The following is a 14,610-nucleotide window of genomic DNA, read 5'->3' as shown; positions in this document are numbered from 1 at the left end:
GGAACACAATGCTGTAACAGCTATCTAAGCAGCCTGAACAGCGAGGGTTATTTTTAATTGCAACTGAATGGATCTAACCTTGTGATGTCTGTTCACAAAGCGTTGCTGGATTAATACAGGTTCTATAGTTGATTCTGCTAAAAGATTTTAATGGATCGGCTTAGTTCTCTGCTCCATGATTATAGCATTCTTACCCGCCTATCATGCATGAGCCAGATGGTCCCAGTGAAATCAGAGCATATTTATATTTTTCTCTGCTACTCAGCCAGCTGCCCACTGATTTTGTTGCAGAGTGGTAGGAGGAGAGGAGCCTTCCTGGGTGAAGTTCACCCACCTCTTTTCCTTGTCCCGGTATCTTCCCCACCTCCTCAAACACATCAGAGGAACCCGGAGGGTTGTGTCCCAGGGCGGCCGCGCTCCCTGGCAGCAGCGGCACCATCTCCTGGCACGGGTTCAGCTGCTTCCCAGTGTGCAGGGGGATGTTTTGAGTTCTATGGGCGATGAGAGCCATTAAGAAGGTACAAATACTAAAGAGATGCTGAGCGATGCCTATAAAATCTCTGAATCCCTGACAGAATCAATAGTGGGCTCTCAGGAGTAACTTCTTATCCAGGCCAACTTAAGCACATGCCAATGAGCTGTTAAAGATTTTGCATTTTGTGGAGACACAGAATCCCTTTCATTGCGATTGTTGGACTCTAGACTGAGCCAGATGATGAAAAATCACATTAGAAATAGTCTGTACTCCAAAGGCATTTTCCTTGGCGTCTGGGAGAGCAGCTTGAATGATGCTCGCAGGCAGCATCCTTCCTGCAGCATGTCCCCGCCAGCCCAGGCTGCCCGACCCGTCACCGTGGGGGAGCCCTGTCCCTGGGGCTTGGTGCCCCACGTCTGAGGGGCGGAGGAGCTTGAAAGGGAAGGAGGGAGCAGGGGAGCCCAGGAGATGGAGGTTCTGGGGCCGGCACCAGGGATGCAGCTGAGCCTGTGCTGTGTCTGGAGCTGCGCATCAAGCAGGAGCTGCGGGTGGCCGGGGCAGGAGCGGGCCCGCTGCGCAGGCTGGCCTCCTCTCTGATAACTTTGCTATTGACACAATTGCCAATTTGGCATTTCGGTTGCCGTAGCAACTCGATGCTGCCATTCTCTGATCAGATCAGCTCACAGTTAGTCAACAGCCGGTGTTGATATGGCAACGCAGGACCATTCTCCATCCCTTCTCCATCCCACCTGCCGCAGCTCCAGGCGGTCCCACGGGGGACACGGGTGCAGTGAGAACCCCTGGGTCCCGCTGTGTGTCCGGGTCTCCTGGTCCTGCCCAGCCCAAGGAGCTCGACAGGGACGTGGCTGGGAAGGTGGCTGCACAGAGCAAACGGGGTCCTCGCCATCTCAAACTGCCCCTCGTGAGAGTGTTTTGCATGGGCACCAAATGGCTTTGCAAACCTGGGGACAAGGGAAAGCTGTTTACCTTGCAGAGGGAAACCAACAGTCCCAGGCAGCTGTAAATTATGGGCACTGGGTCCTGCAAGAGCAGAGCCCAACCCACAGAGGTGGTTCAGCCCCTTCTCCTGCAGTCACCAGCTTCCAAACTGTGAAACTGTTTCCGTGAGTCTCCTGGGGGAGATTTGTTTTGCTTTAGCCCCAGTCTGAACTGGCACTCGCTTCTCTGAAAGTGCTTTACAATTTGCGTTTAATGTTTTTTAACAGACATGTACAAGCCATTTGAATTAGAGCAGTATGAATCTATTAGGCAGCGACAGATGCAAGTTTTGTGTCTCTTATTAGAAGGGATTGGATTCTGAGGTTTAGTGATGTGCAAAGGATTGGACTTTGGAGAGATTAAAATTATTTTCAGCGTTAAGCACAATATTTCTAAGCTAATGCACTCAGTCTTGAATACAGATTCACAGACCAAAAAGATTATAAAACATTAAACCTATGTAAATTCAGCTGTAAATTTATGTTTGAACAAATTCAACAAGAGATTTGACTTGGGGACTTACAGCAAATAGGTTCTGCTTTTAATGCCTATTGCAGTCTTGAGTTGCAATGCTCTTCTCCCCTTGACAGTCCCACGCCTGCTGAATTACTGGCAGGTCACAGTTGACAGCTCAAGCAATTATACTGGAATGTGTTAATAATAAAAAGGAAAACGACTTCATGTTTGTCTTTTCAGAAGACAAAAGCAGATGTTTGCTCCACACCAAGGAGCAGCAGACATGAGCTCCGTGGGCAGGTGACACTGTTGCACACCTGGCCATTGCCTCTTTAGCACAGAATCCTGCAAATCCACGCCCTGCTCTGTGGTTCTTCAAGCCCTGGGAGGTGCTGTGAACTTTTTTCTCTTGTTGAGAACATGAAAATACAGTTAACAAAGACTCCTTTTGAGTGGGACTGCAGGAAACCTGCAACATCGTGAACAAGCTGCCTACACACAGATAAATGACAGCTGTGACTGAAGGAATAAACAAGATAATCTGGATTTAAATAAACCACAAGGGGATTTTGGCAACATGCAAATTCACAAATATATAAAATGTATCCTTTGAAAATAAAGAGCTTGTCTGAAGCCAGCAGTTAGGAACAATTACTGCAGCACATTTTCCCAATGAGGGCTCAGAGCTGGCTTTGGCCCCGAGCCGGGCACCGGCAGCCAGATGTCCTCCCGTGGCGCAGCGGCCGCGCTGCGGTGTCAGCACCGAGTGGAGCCCGGGAGCAGCACGGGCAGTGCGGCCCCTGCCAGAGGGGGTGCTGGGGCACACGGAGCAGCTGGGACCCCCAGCCTGCCAGCCATGCCCTGCGCAAGGAGTAGGAGAGGAGAGAAATATCCAAAGCCCAAGCTAGTGCCCAGTAATACGCATTTGATCGTCTGCTGGAAGGACCAGGTGATTCCTGGATCCAAGCCCGGAAACAGCAATAAAAGTTTCATTTTGACATTGCACAGCAGAGATGCTGCTACCGAGAAGCGTGAAGAAGTGATGTCCCGTGAGGGAGTGAAGGGTTCTTAGCACCGGGTGGGGCTCCCTTTAGGGGGAGGTGGCCCGTTGTCATTGTCCCTTTCCCAGGTGGGCAGATGGAGGCAGAGCAGGGTGGGAGATGAGGAGGGACCAGCGCAGAGCCAAGAGCAGATGGGTCCCACTGCAGCTTCATCTCCCGGGCTGCTCTGCGGAGCACGTCAAGCACACTCAGCAGTGCAGTGCTGCCTCTTCATCACCCAGCCTGGCATCGAAAGGGACAAAACCATTGCAAGAAAAGCCAAAGCGTGTCCAAGAGGCCGTGCAGTCCTGCCTGGGAGCAAAGCCTGGCCCAGCGTGGCAGAGTGATGGCAGCATCACATCCTGCGTGAGCACCGAGCGGGTTTGCATTCTGTTGGCACGTAGGGTTAGGGCAGAGCACACGGAGCGGCTCTGTGCACGTGAGCTGCTCCGAGGAGTGTTCCTGCGGTGACAGAGCCCCGTCTGCTCCAGGTTTAACAGCGGGTTGTTCTCAGCGGCAGGAGCGGCGGGGCCGTGTGTCGCTCTCTCGGTGACAGCCGTCACGTGCAGGACACATGCAGGACGTGCTGGCTCGGGGCTGATGGCTCAGGCCGCCTCCGCTGCCTGCGCAGGGCGGGAGCTCGGCCGGGCAGTCGCACACCTGCCCAGGGAAGGCAGCACCTAGATAGAAACTTGGAAACAAGACAGAAACTGGGAAAAGCGGTTCTGTGTGTGCACCCCAGAGCTGCAGCAGTTCTGGTGGCCTGCAGGGCCAGGGGTGTCTCGAGGACGTGCTGCAGGTCCCAGTGTTATCCTTAAATCTGTACAGCAAAAGCTGAATCTGCTTTTCCTTCCCTTTTCCTTGATCGCTACTTCCCTGCTGTCTCTCCTCAGTGCCAGCCTATCTCCATTTGTCTTTATTGTGCATGGAATTAAACACAGCCCTTAAATGTGAATGCTTTCAGATTATTAGCTCTGCAATTTCTTGGCTCCTGTTTATTGTGATAACATCATCTGAAGGGGCTGTTGTAATTAATAGTTTGTTCGTGCTTCTTTTATAAACCCCTGGTGTGTCTATTTTATACTTGAACATCAGCCACTACAACTTGCTTCCAGTATGTTGTCTGAAGCATCCCCACCACAGAGGAAAGGCTTAGAGGTTTGGTTTGTTTTTTTTTGCAACAGCTTATTGAAGCCATGAATTAAAGTAAAAGCTAAGTAAGTATAATATGAAAGGCAAGACTATCGTCCACAGGCTCTTAGTTGCAGAAAAGCATCTTGTCAGCTGGGAGAGAGACCCGATACAAAGATGTAGTGCAAAAAAACAATAAGCTGGTGGCGGTGGCTGGAGCAGTTCGCACTGCAGCCGAGGTGCTAAGCAGCAGAGTGCCATTAGCTGACCCCGGCGCGCCCCGAGCCCTCGGCGGCACAGCAGATGTGCCGGTGGCGGCACCGCGCCGGCTGCGCCGGGACAGGGCTCTGCTGCGCAATGCAGAGGGTCAGCGCAGATGACGGCAATGGTTCCCTCGAGCCCTATTGTCTAAGAGTCCATTGCTCGGAGTCCAGCAGAGCTTTTAGCATCTCATAATCACCACATTTTGACATTTGACAGCCTGCCGCACGCTGCCAGGGTGTCTGACTCAGAGGAGCTCACACCAGCCAATTCTGCCTCTGTTGGTCCCTCCTTCTGCTCAGACAATTGCGCAGGAAAACAGCTTATCCTGTCGGAAACAGCACAGAGCAGCGTGCGGTGCTGCTGCGTGGGCGTCAGGGTAACTGAACACTGCGGGGTAGGGGTTCTGTGCTTGCCTGGCCATCCATCAGGATTTGCAAGGCAGAAGGATTCTCCATGCTGCTGCTTCTCCTGTTATCCAGGCCATGGCTCCCTCAGCAGATGTTCTCTCCACTCGGAAACCGGAGCTGCCTCTTCCCGCTCCCCGTGGTGCCGCATCCCATGGGCACACTGCAACCGTGGGCCTGCTGGACCCTCCGGGCTCCAAGTGCTGTTGTGGCAGCACCAAACCCACCTTTGCTCTTGCCAAGAGACCCGGCACCTCCTCCAGCAGCACCTCGGCAAAACCAGCCCAGCCGGGTGGATCACACCAGCGATAAACACACAAATTACGGGGAGCTTTAAAGCAAGCCGATGCATTTAGCAGTCACAAACAGGAGGCAACACTGACAGACAAGTCCACTTCTGCTCACACACCCTGAGTCCTGATGTGGCTGTTCTGGGGCTGGCGGGCTGACACCAGCATCTCTGTGGTTCCCAAAGTGCACTCACACAACCATCGCCAGCCTGTTCACATTGTTTCCTCACCATATGTTTGTACTAAAAATAATTGCAGTGTGAAGAGCTAATCCTGCAAGACCCTGAGCATCCCCGTCCTCTGTGTCTGGTGCTGGAGACTTGGCAGGCCCTGCAAGTGCTTCCTGAGAGCAGTGACACTGGGAGTTGTGACACTAGGAGCAGTGGCACCACTCCTCCTCCTGCCTTACAGGCAGCAGCACCACCAGGCACTGTGTCTTTGGGGCAAATTAGCCAACAACAGGTTAAAGAACATACCCTTGGTGTGGGTGTGTCTAGGCATGAGTATTTGAAAGGCTTAACATAAAAATATTGTTAAAAGACAGTTAAGCAGTCAGGACTGTGCCTGTGAACCCTCTGACCAGATAATGCTGCAGGTACAGAAACCCTCTGGCAGACATGGCAGCTCCACAGCCGCCTGCATGGTCTCAGCTCACCCCCCGTGCCCGGGGCACTAGGAGGGCACCAGGAGGGCACTGGGAATGCACCAGGACTCACCATGGCACAGGTGGGCTCTGCCTGGTGCTGCCCTCCCACCGCTCCATCAACCGAGAGGGTGTGAAGGGGCCAAACGCTCTTAGAGGTGACATCATTTAACACCTCCCAGCTTGCTATGATAATCTTTATTGGGGGCAGCTGGGACAAGCATTTACTTCTTCATTTTCTTAGATGTAAATGCTATCTCGCTGCAGTCTCGTTTTACAATATGGTAATGCACTATCCAGGAAAGTCTTGCTACATGCTAATTTATCCAGTAGGCAAATTCCTTTTGGCTAATAAAAGTGCTTGCACAGGAAGCTCAAAACCCAGCAGCAATTAATTATTGACAGAGCATGTGAATTAGAGATAAAAGAAAAGTCATTCTTTCTCACACACAAGATAGTAAATAAATTTAATTATTGTACTAGAAGCAAGGGATCTTATTCTGTATTAAGTTTTATTAGCTGAGACATTTAAAAGCATGTCATCATAACAAAAAGGTCTTGTGTAATCCTAACTGCACCACTCTGGTACAAGGCTCTGAAGTGAATGGGCTTAATTGAGCAAATGGAAGCAGATGGCTTGCTGAACAGACAGGTATTGTACAGGTTTATTGTCAATTAACTTTTGTCTACATACGCCTATGGCGAATTGACTGTATAATGTGTTACCAAGGCTGATTTAACACTTTGGGTGCTCACCATGTCCAGGGTCCGAGAAGAAACAAAGCCAGAAGTGCTTTGGTTCAGGGCCTGCAGCAGTGGCAGCATCCCTGCTCCCCAGCATCCCCGGGGTGTCCCTGTCCCCTTGCTAACTCCCCTCCTCTGCTTCTGCACAGGAACGTGATGCCCAAGACACTGGATGGCCAGATCACCATGGAGAAGACCCCCAGCTACTTTGTGACCAACGAGGCCCCCAGGCGCATCCACTCCATGGCCAGGGACACAAAGCTGATCGTGGTGGTGAGGAACCCGGTCACTCGCGCCATCTCGGACTACACGCAGACGCTCTCCAAGAAGCCGGAGATCCCCACCTTTGAAGTGCTGGCCTTCAAGAACCGGACCCTGGGGCTGATCGATGCTTCCTGGAGCGCGATCCGCATCGGGATCTATGCCCTGCACCTGGAGAACTGGCTCCAGTACTTCCCCCTCTCCCAGATCCTTTTTGTCAGTGGTGAGAGGCTTATCACTGACCCGGCTGGGGAAATGGCCAAGGTCCAGGACTTCTTAGGCCTCAAGAGGATTGTGACAGAGAAACATTTTTATTTTAATAAAACCAAGGGGTTCCCCTGTCTAAAGAAGCCAGAGGACAGCAGTGCTCCCCGGTGCCTGGGCAAGTCCAAAGGTCGAACTCACCCCCAAATAGACCCAGATGTCATCCACAGACTGCGGAAGTTTTACAAACCATTCAATGTCATGTTTTACCAAATGACGGGCCAAGATTTCCAGTGGGAGCAGGAAGAAAGTGATAAGTAGAACCACAAAATCAGGAAAAAAGCTTTTTTCTTCTGAGATGCAAGTCATTGTTAGAGACCCAAGACTTGCTCCGGGCTGGTGGCTCAGCCTTGGAGTGCAAGACTCTTGCGCTGTCAGGGTTGCAGCCAAAGCTGTCCCGCGTTTCCAGCTCTGAAACCTCAGCGGGACATCACCTCGGGTTCACTTGGGCTCTCCCCCCACGACACTGAGGGCTCTGGGGTGGGTGGGAGGAGGAAGAGGCAGGGCCATGGGGCTCCCCAGGGCGGTGGGATGCTTTGTGTTGACATTCCGCTGCTGGTGTCCCCGCACAGCTAGGCGGGCAGGACCAGCAGCTCCTGCCATGGTTAGGCTTATGGGTGGCACACAAAACCCAGCAGCATCGAGAAAAACCAGTGGATTTGATTTCTCCTGCCTGGCTTTTAGTTTTGCCCAACAGCAGCATCAGATCTGGTAAATTCAGGACGTGCATTTACATGCACACTGCTATTTGTGTGTGGAAGGAATAAAGCCAGTTATGCTGCAAAGGGACTATGTACAGAAACTTCTTTTGCACCAGATGTTTCAATTACTTGTTGCACTAAAACTAGTATTTACCAAGTGCCACAAAACACCTGGGCCCAATTCTCCTCTGACGGATGGTGTACCTGCTGTTGGAGAGGTGTTCCTGCTCTGCTGGGATGCCCTGGGAGATCAGAGCCCCTGCTCCTCCTGGAAGCTGTGAAGCCCCACCGAGGCAGCCGCTGGAGTGAGCTGGGGTCTCTGTGAGCTGTGGTGCGGAGCTGTGTGCCCGGGGAACACCTTTGGCCAGGCTGTGCCAGCTCTGCGGTTTGGAGCTGGGCATTCCTGGTGGGAACCGGAGGGGACTGCAGGGCAGAGGTGGTGGGACAGCCCCAGCCCGACTGTCGGGGCCCTGGCACTGCCCTTCATTTGCACCTTGGACATGAGAGCTCCACTGCTTGCTGATGACAGCTGGGTTTGCAAAATGGGGAAGCAGCCTTCGTCTCTACTGCAGAATTACAAAAAAGCAATTAATTCCCAGGGTGAGCACTGCTCTGCACAAAAAATGTGTTATTTCTAGTGGAAATGACCAAGCCAAACACTCAACCAAATTTGCAAATCCTGATGGAAACCGTAGAATAAACCCATATCCCAACTGGATCCTCCAGCCATGTGACAAGAGCTGCACACTGGAACCGGGGAGAGCAGGACAGCAGCACCGTGACATAGCTGCACTGTGACACAGCTGCACCGTGACACAGCTGCACCGTTTCCATCTCCATCACTGAGAGAAACACAGTGAGAGAGGGACCAAAGGGAAAAACGCAGAGCTACCATTCCTGAAATGTTCCCTTCACAGGAGTGATTTATAAGGGCACTCGGATATTGCTGGCTGCTTGCCTCGTTTAACGAGGGGTAAGGATGGTGTTGCGTGCGAGTCCCCGGCCCCTAGCTGCTGGGAACCAGCAGAGATGTAGCGTCGCATCACTGTGGGAGGACCAGGACTCAGTTTTGATTAAGGTGGCAAGAAATCCCTACTGATGCAGCTAACCAGATGAAATCGCTCTTAGGTTGGGTAACAAGCTGAACCTGCTCTGGGTTTCATGGCCTGTTGTGTGGTTCATTACACCATGAAGTGGTGCTGGTGCCTTGGACTGGATGAAAGAAGAGCTGAAGTTATTTGGAAAATTTACACTGTGGGCCATGCTGGAGGGGCATCGCAAGTCCCTGCGAACGTCACGTCAGTTCCGATTAGTTTGATGAGGTTTAAAACAGATCCTGACATAACACAATTTTTCACAGACCCACAAATCCCAAAATTATTACATGAAAATTGGAAATACGTAATATGCATAATTTTACAGTGTTTCTCATGTTATTAGAATGTCAGATCAGCTCCTAAGTGAAAACTGGTGTTGGACAATTTGGTGCAAGTTGCCAGGACCTGACAGGTTGATGTCTCTGTGTGACCATTGGGCCTCCATGGCCAAATCTTGGACTCTCAGCTCCCATCGCCAGCTTAACAAGGAGCAGCTTTCCTCCCAGCAAGGTCTGCTCGAGCTTGAATGAGCCCCCAGGTGCCCCCATCCCCCAGCAGGTCTACTTGATACCCCAGCCCTGCTCTGGACCCAGCACTGCCCCCTTGCTCCTGGGTAGCCCAGGCTGGGGTCTGCTGGGAAGAGCCTTTGGTCCCCAACCATCATCAAGCCACCATCACGCTTCTCATCATGCCATCGCTGGAGGGACAGGAGATCCGAAAAATGCATCCATGTCTGAGCGTTACAGCCCAGCTAAGTGTCCTGTTGGGGAGGTCACAGCGTGTGGCTGGGCAAGAGTGACCGTACAAAGCACAGTCACGTCTGGGCTCAGTCCTGCAGCTGGACCGTGGAGCAGGGATGGGGACAGGGCTCCCAGCATGTCCCCCCTGCACCTGAGAGGCCACCAATGGTTTACAGAGCCGGGGAGGGGCTGTGGGAGGTGCTGGGCCTGCCTGTGCCTTGGCCCTGCCCTGGCTCTTGCTCCCGTTCTTTCTGCCATATATTCAGAGGTTTATTTTTTTATATTGGCTGCAATCTCCAGCTCGGGATGAGCCACCAAGTGGCCCCGCTCCGAGCTGCCCCACAGACACCGACTGCCCCGCGTGGGACGGGACCCCCAGCCTTCCCCGTGCCCTGCGGAGCCACCGGCTCCTGCGCCGCGCTGGGCAGGACGGGGACGCACCAGCCAGGCTGGGTCAGGCCGGGACACGGGCAGCACCGGGGGCTCTGCGGGTGGGTTATTCTGTTTTCTGAATTGCACCCCATGTCCCCGCCGTGTGCCGTGCCAGAGCAGGGGCCTGACAGGAATTATTTTCTATCTGGCCAGAGCGTGGCCTGCCAAATGAGAGAGTCAGGTTAATAACACTTTTTTTTTAAACTATTCAAATGTCAGCATTAGAATACACAGGAAATTGAATTTTGTATTTGATTTCAATTAGCAAAGCATAAATTATATTTAATTTTATACACAGTCTGGGTGATTCATTGTTCTGGAAAAGCTGGTACTTTATGGTTCAGAGACTGGAAATGGAGAGTTAGTGTTTTCTGAAACCAAACTGCTGTGCTGTCACCTCCTCCCAAACACGTCTCTGTTTGTCGGTGTCACTCTGTACCTGAACGATATGAAAATCCTGAACTGAACACTTGAACCCACAGCACTAAATAATAAAATGTTGTAGCAGCTGCATTTCTCTGCTCCATTTCTCCCGGCAACACCGGCACCCCTGAGTGCAGACCCCCTGTCAGCCGGTCACCCCGGCCCACATCATGGGACATGGCCCCACCAGTGCCACAAGGGCTGGGGGACAGTGCGTGCCACAACCAGGACCGGCCACCAGCTCCTGACCCAGCACTGGGGACAGCAGGATGGTCCCTGCGGTGGGGACAGCAGGATTGTTCCTGCGGTGGGGACAGCAGGATGGTCCCTGCGGTGGGGACAGCAGGATGGTCCCTGCAGTGGGGACAGCATGATTGTTCCTGCGGTGGGGACAGCAGGATAGTCCCTGCAGTGGGGACAGCAGGATGGTCCCTGCGGTGGGGACACCTCTCTTCACTGGCCTCGCAGCTCAGGGCGCACCTCGCAAGGTCACAAAGAACAAATTCCGGAGCAATGCCTGGGAGGCTTCACTTGCTGCTGCTGAAGGATAAATCAGTGGATAATAGAAGGAGAGGGCTGGCTGCCAGGCAAAGGAAGGAGGGTGACAATTTTTTTATCTTATTTTGTGTGCATAATTTCCTGCTAGTTTGAAAAAGCTATTTCACAGCACGGCCCTATTGTGTCATCTGATAAAAACACTGAAAAACTTTTATCAACAAAATTAGGAAGTAGTGAACTATAAAATTGCTAATTATTTTCTAGTAAATTTACTTTTAAATAACTTTAGACACCAATTACAGGCACCATTAAGCACCATTAACACTGGGTATATTTACCAAACAAGGACAGAATACTTATTATTCAAATCAAGATCATTTTGGTGTAGCTTTTGCTGTTTGGAAAGCTGTCCCCTCTTAGCAGATGTTTAAAAAGTCATCAGAAGATCAATTACACCTCAAATGTAGTCAGATTCCTAAGATTTGAGTTGTGACAATATAATTCACGAGGATGGAGCCAGGCTCTTCTCGGTGACAACCAATGATAGGACAAGGGGCAGTGGGTACAAACTGGAACATAGGATGTTCCACTTAAATATGAGAAGAAACTTCTTCCCGGTGAGGGTGGCAGAGCCTGGCCCAGGCTGCCCAGGGAGGTTGTGGAGTCTCCTTCTGTGCAGACATTCCAACCCGCCTGGACACCTTCCTGTGTAACCTCATCTGGGTGTTCCTGCTCCATGGATGAGCTTTCCAGGTCCCTTCCAATCCCTGATATTCTGTAATTATGTGAATTCAAGCCTTGAAACAAACACCTGTGTGGCAGGGCCCGTCATGCCCAGGAGCTGCCCCTCGTACAGGGCCAGGGCTGCTGTGCCCCAAGAACACAAGTCCTGTGTTCATCTGACCCACCGTCCCTTGGAACGTCCCTTCACGCTGGGCCCGAGCCTCGCTCCCTGGGCAGCCGCTGTGGGTGGGCTCACCCTTCGCTGCCCCAGATCTGCTCCCCGGGCAGCTCTGCAGAGCCTTGTCCTGCTCCCCCCGCGGCCACGTCCCCCGGCTGGACACGCTCCGCGCGGGCTGAGCGGCAGCAGCAGCCTCTTAATTGGCCGTTGCCAGGCGGCTGTCAGAAAGCTGGCTGCAAAGCTGCTACCTGCTCCCACTTCCCTGCTGTTATCTTTGACATCCTCATTATTTATTAACTGCCCTGTACCCAACAGGCTGCCACTGATGCGGAGATGCTCTTATTATGCAGGTTCGATATTCCGCCTGCCTTCCAAGGTCACATCCTCCAGGATGTCTTGCAAACCAGATTGAAGAGGTACCAGCAAAGATGCAACATGTTCAGTATGTGCCGATGCCAGGTTTCAAACAGAGCCCTTTGAATAAGCATGACATACTAGATGGTGATATAAGACCCTGTTGCTTGCTGCTTTTCCCTGTCCTGTGTGTAGCACTGAGCTTTCTGCACCTACATCAGCAAATACAGGAAACCAGAGCATCAGGCAAGTGCTCCAGCATCAGCTTTCACAGACTGAACAAAGAGTTTTTCTCTGACACCTGAGCCTGTGAGGAGAGCAACACCAGGATTATTTAGCTGGCCAGGCTGCAAACCCACAACCACCTGTTACAGCTTTGTCAGCACAAATAATCTCCTTTTCCCGGCTCCCTGCCCTCCACTGCCCCCATGGCACGGCAGTGGGTGCCTGTGACCCGAGGTGCAGCACGGTGGCTGCTGCGCCCTGTGCCACCGGGCAGTGACGTCCCCGTTCTTCCAGGCAAAAACATCAAAACAAGCCCATTCTCACTTCCCCAGCTTTTGTGGTGCCTTTTGCTTGGGGTTTTTTTGGTTTTGCTGATCTCAGAAACTGTGAGTCACTCACTGGAAAAACAAAATCTGATTAAAATATCCTTGATACCTTTTAAGGAGCACTTCTGACTTCAGGTAAAATACTTGAAATCAGAAGAAATAATTTGAGGGTTACTTCGCTGTTACTTTACCACCAACAGGGACACTTTGGAAATTGTTAGGTGTAACAATGTCTAGTAGCCCTAGCAATATGAGCACTTGCCACATGCACCCCTGCAAGGCCAGCGGCTGCCAGAGCCCGGCTGTGCCCTGGGAGGGAAGGAGGGAGGACACACCGTGGGCACAGGCTCCGAGAAATCAGAAATGAGACGAACCGGGATTGTTGCAACAACGCATTTTGTGACTAAAGTCATTATGTGCAGAGAGACGTACGGGTAGCTGAAGGACAGAGTTAATATAGTAAGTAATCCTCTCCCTTTAGCAATATCTTTCTGCATGATATAATGATTTAATGTCTAACTTTTCCTAGCATACACATTTCTTCATAACAAACACTTATATGATATGCAGCTATTTATGTTTGAAGGCAAAAAGCGGGGAGTGTAATGGACTTGACTCTGACTATCTGTCCGTGAAGGAAATTCACTGTATCATGGGAAACAAGGGAAAACATTTTATTTGGAGACAATTTATTCCTATTTAAGCCATTCTTATCTTTCTCTCTTGCTGTGTGTGGGCAGGGATGTCTGTGCTCTGCAGACCCCTGCCCAGCCGGGACCCCCTCACCACTCCTGAGCACCTCTCAGGCGAACAGCCCCATTCAGGGTTCCCAGTGCGGTGCTGGGTGGCACCTCACAGCTGCCAAGAAGGGTAATTAATCCTGTAACCTCAACCAGTGGTGGGCACTACCATCGTGTGTGACCTGGGACGGTCCCATGGCCAGAGCACAGCGCCCAAGATGAACACCCCAGGCAGCAGAGGACAGACCTGTCCTGTACCGGGACTCAGCTCCAGGGTGTCACTCTCCATATGCAGATCCCACTAACGTCACCACCACTCAGGAGAAATGAGCTTTTCCCCGGCAGTGACACACCGCTTAAACGCACTGATCCAGATAACACGAGAGATGTCTGTGTAATGAAGGCAAATGACACATCTGGCAATTTTCCACCCAACTGACAGAGATAAACAGTTATAAATATACCCCACTAATAGTGTAAGAATCCTTCAAAGCTCGTCTGGAGTGCCTGTGGGGCCAGCGGGCTGAGCTCGGCCGGGCACCCCAGCAGCAGGTCCAGCAGAGCTGCCAGCCCCTCGTTAGCAGAGGCGAGTGATGCGCGGCCGTGGCAGAGACGCTTCCCAGGAGACAAGGGTTACAAAGCCACAAGTACACGGGGTGGTACCTGCACCCTTGGCTGTCCCCGTCACCGGGGCAGGTTGGCCCGTGCTCCAGTGTCCCTCCCTGGGACTAACGTCCTGTCCCCTCCCCAGGGACCCTGCGCAGTGCCCAGCCTTGCTGAGCAGATGGACTCAGCTGAGCCTCAGCCCTGGTTTAACAAGGGAAAGCTAATGGACGATTTTTGCCTTTACATTCAAAAGCTACCTGCAAAATAGCTGCAGTTAATGAAAGGAGTGAGGAATATGTGGGTCACCAAAGGTGACCACACTCCCTTCTTTAAGGATTTTGTCTGAGCAGAATAAGCAGCTCAGAGCAAGTCCTCCGACAATATCAGCTTTTTTCAGGGAATCTTTCCATTCACATGACAATTTCCTGGACATCAGTCCCTCTGAGTAATACTTGTAATGTTTTCACTGTGTCTGTGACCTGCAGCCTTTAGTTTCACTGGCCAGAGCCCAGCGGTGTGTTCTCTCAGGGGAATCTCCTGCAGTGATGCTCTTGCCCTGTCCTGAGGCAGCAGCATCCGTGTCCCCAGGGTCCCGC

The 14,610-nt window shown here is 52.0% G+C and overlaps 1 protein-coding gene and 1 long non-coding RNA gene across 3 annotated transcripts in view; one reads left to right on the top strand and one right to left on the bottom strand.

Moving 5' to 3' along the window:
• HS3ST4 (heparan sulfate-glucosamine 3-sulfotransferase 4) overlaps nucleotides 1-10,454 on the top strand; it is a 52,622-nt gene extending 42,168 nt beyond the window's left edge. Inside the window, exon 2 of the mRNA XM_021291988.2 lies at nucleotides 6,596-10,454. Within this exon, the coding sequence (XP_021147663.2) occupies nucleotides 6,596-7,232 (637 nt within the window). The 3' untranslated portion in view covers nucleotides 7,233-10,454. The remainder of the gene's footprint in view (nucleotides 1-6,595) is intronic.
• LOC110361006 (uncharacterized) overlaps nucleotides 1-14,610 on the bottom strand; it is a 170,239-nt gene that overhangs the window by 2,955 nt on the left and 152,674 nt on the right. The window lies entirely within an intron of this gene.

The sequence above is a fragment of the Columba livia genome, chromosome 15 (genome assembly GCF_036013475.1).
Source record: "Columba livia isolate bColLiv1 breed racing homer chromosome 15, bColLiv1.pat.W.v2, whole genome shotgun sequence".
NCBI lineage: Eukaryota > Metazoa > Chordata > Aves > Columbiformes > Columbidae > Columba > Columba livia.
The sequence above is the reverse complement of the archived record's forward strand: the minus strand, read 5'-3'. Positions and strand labels throughout refer to the sequence as shown.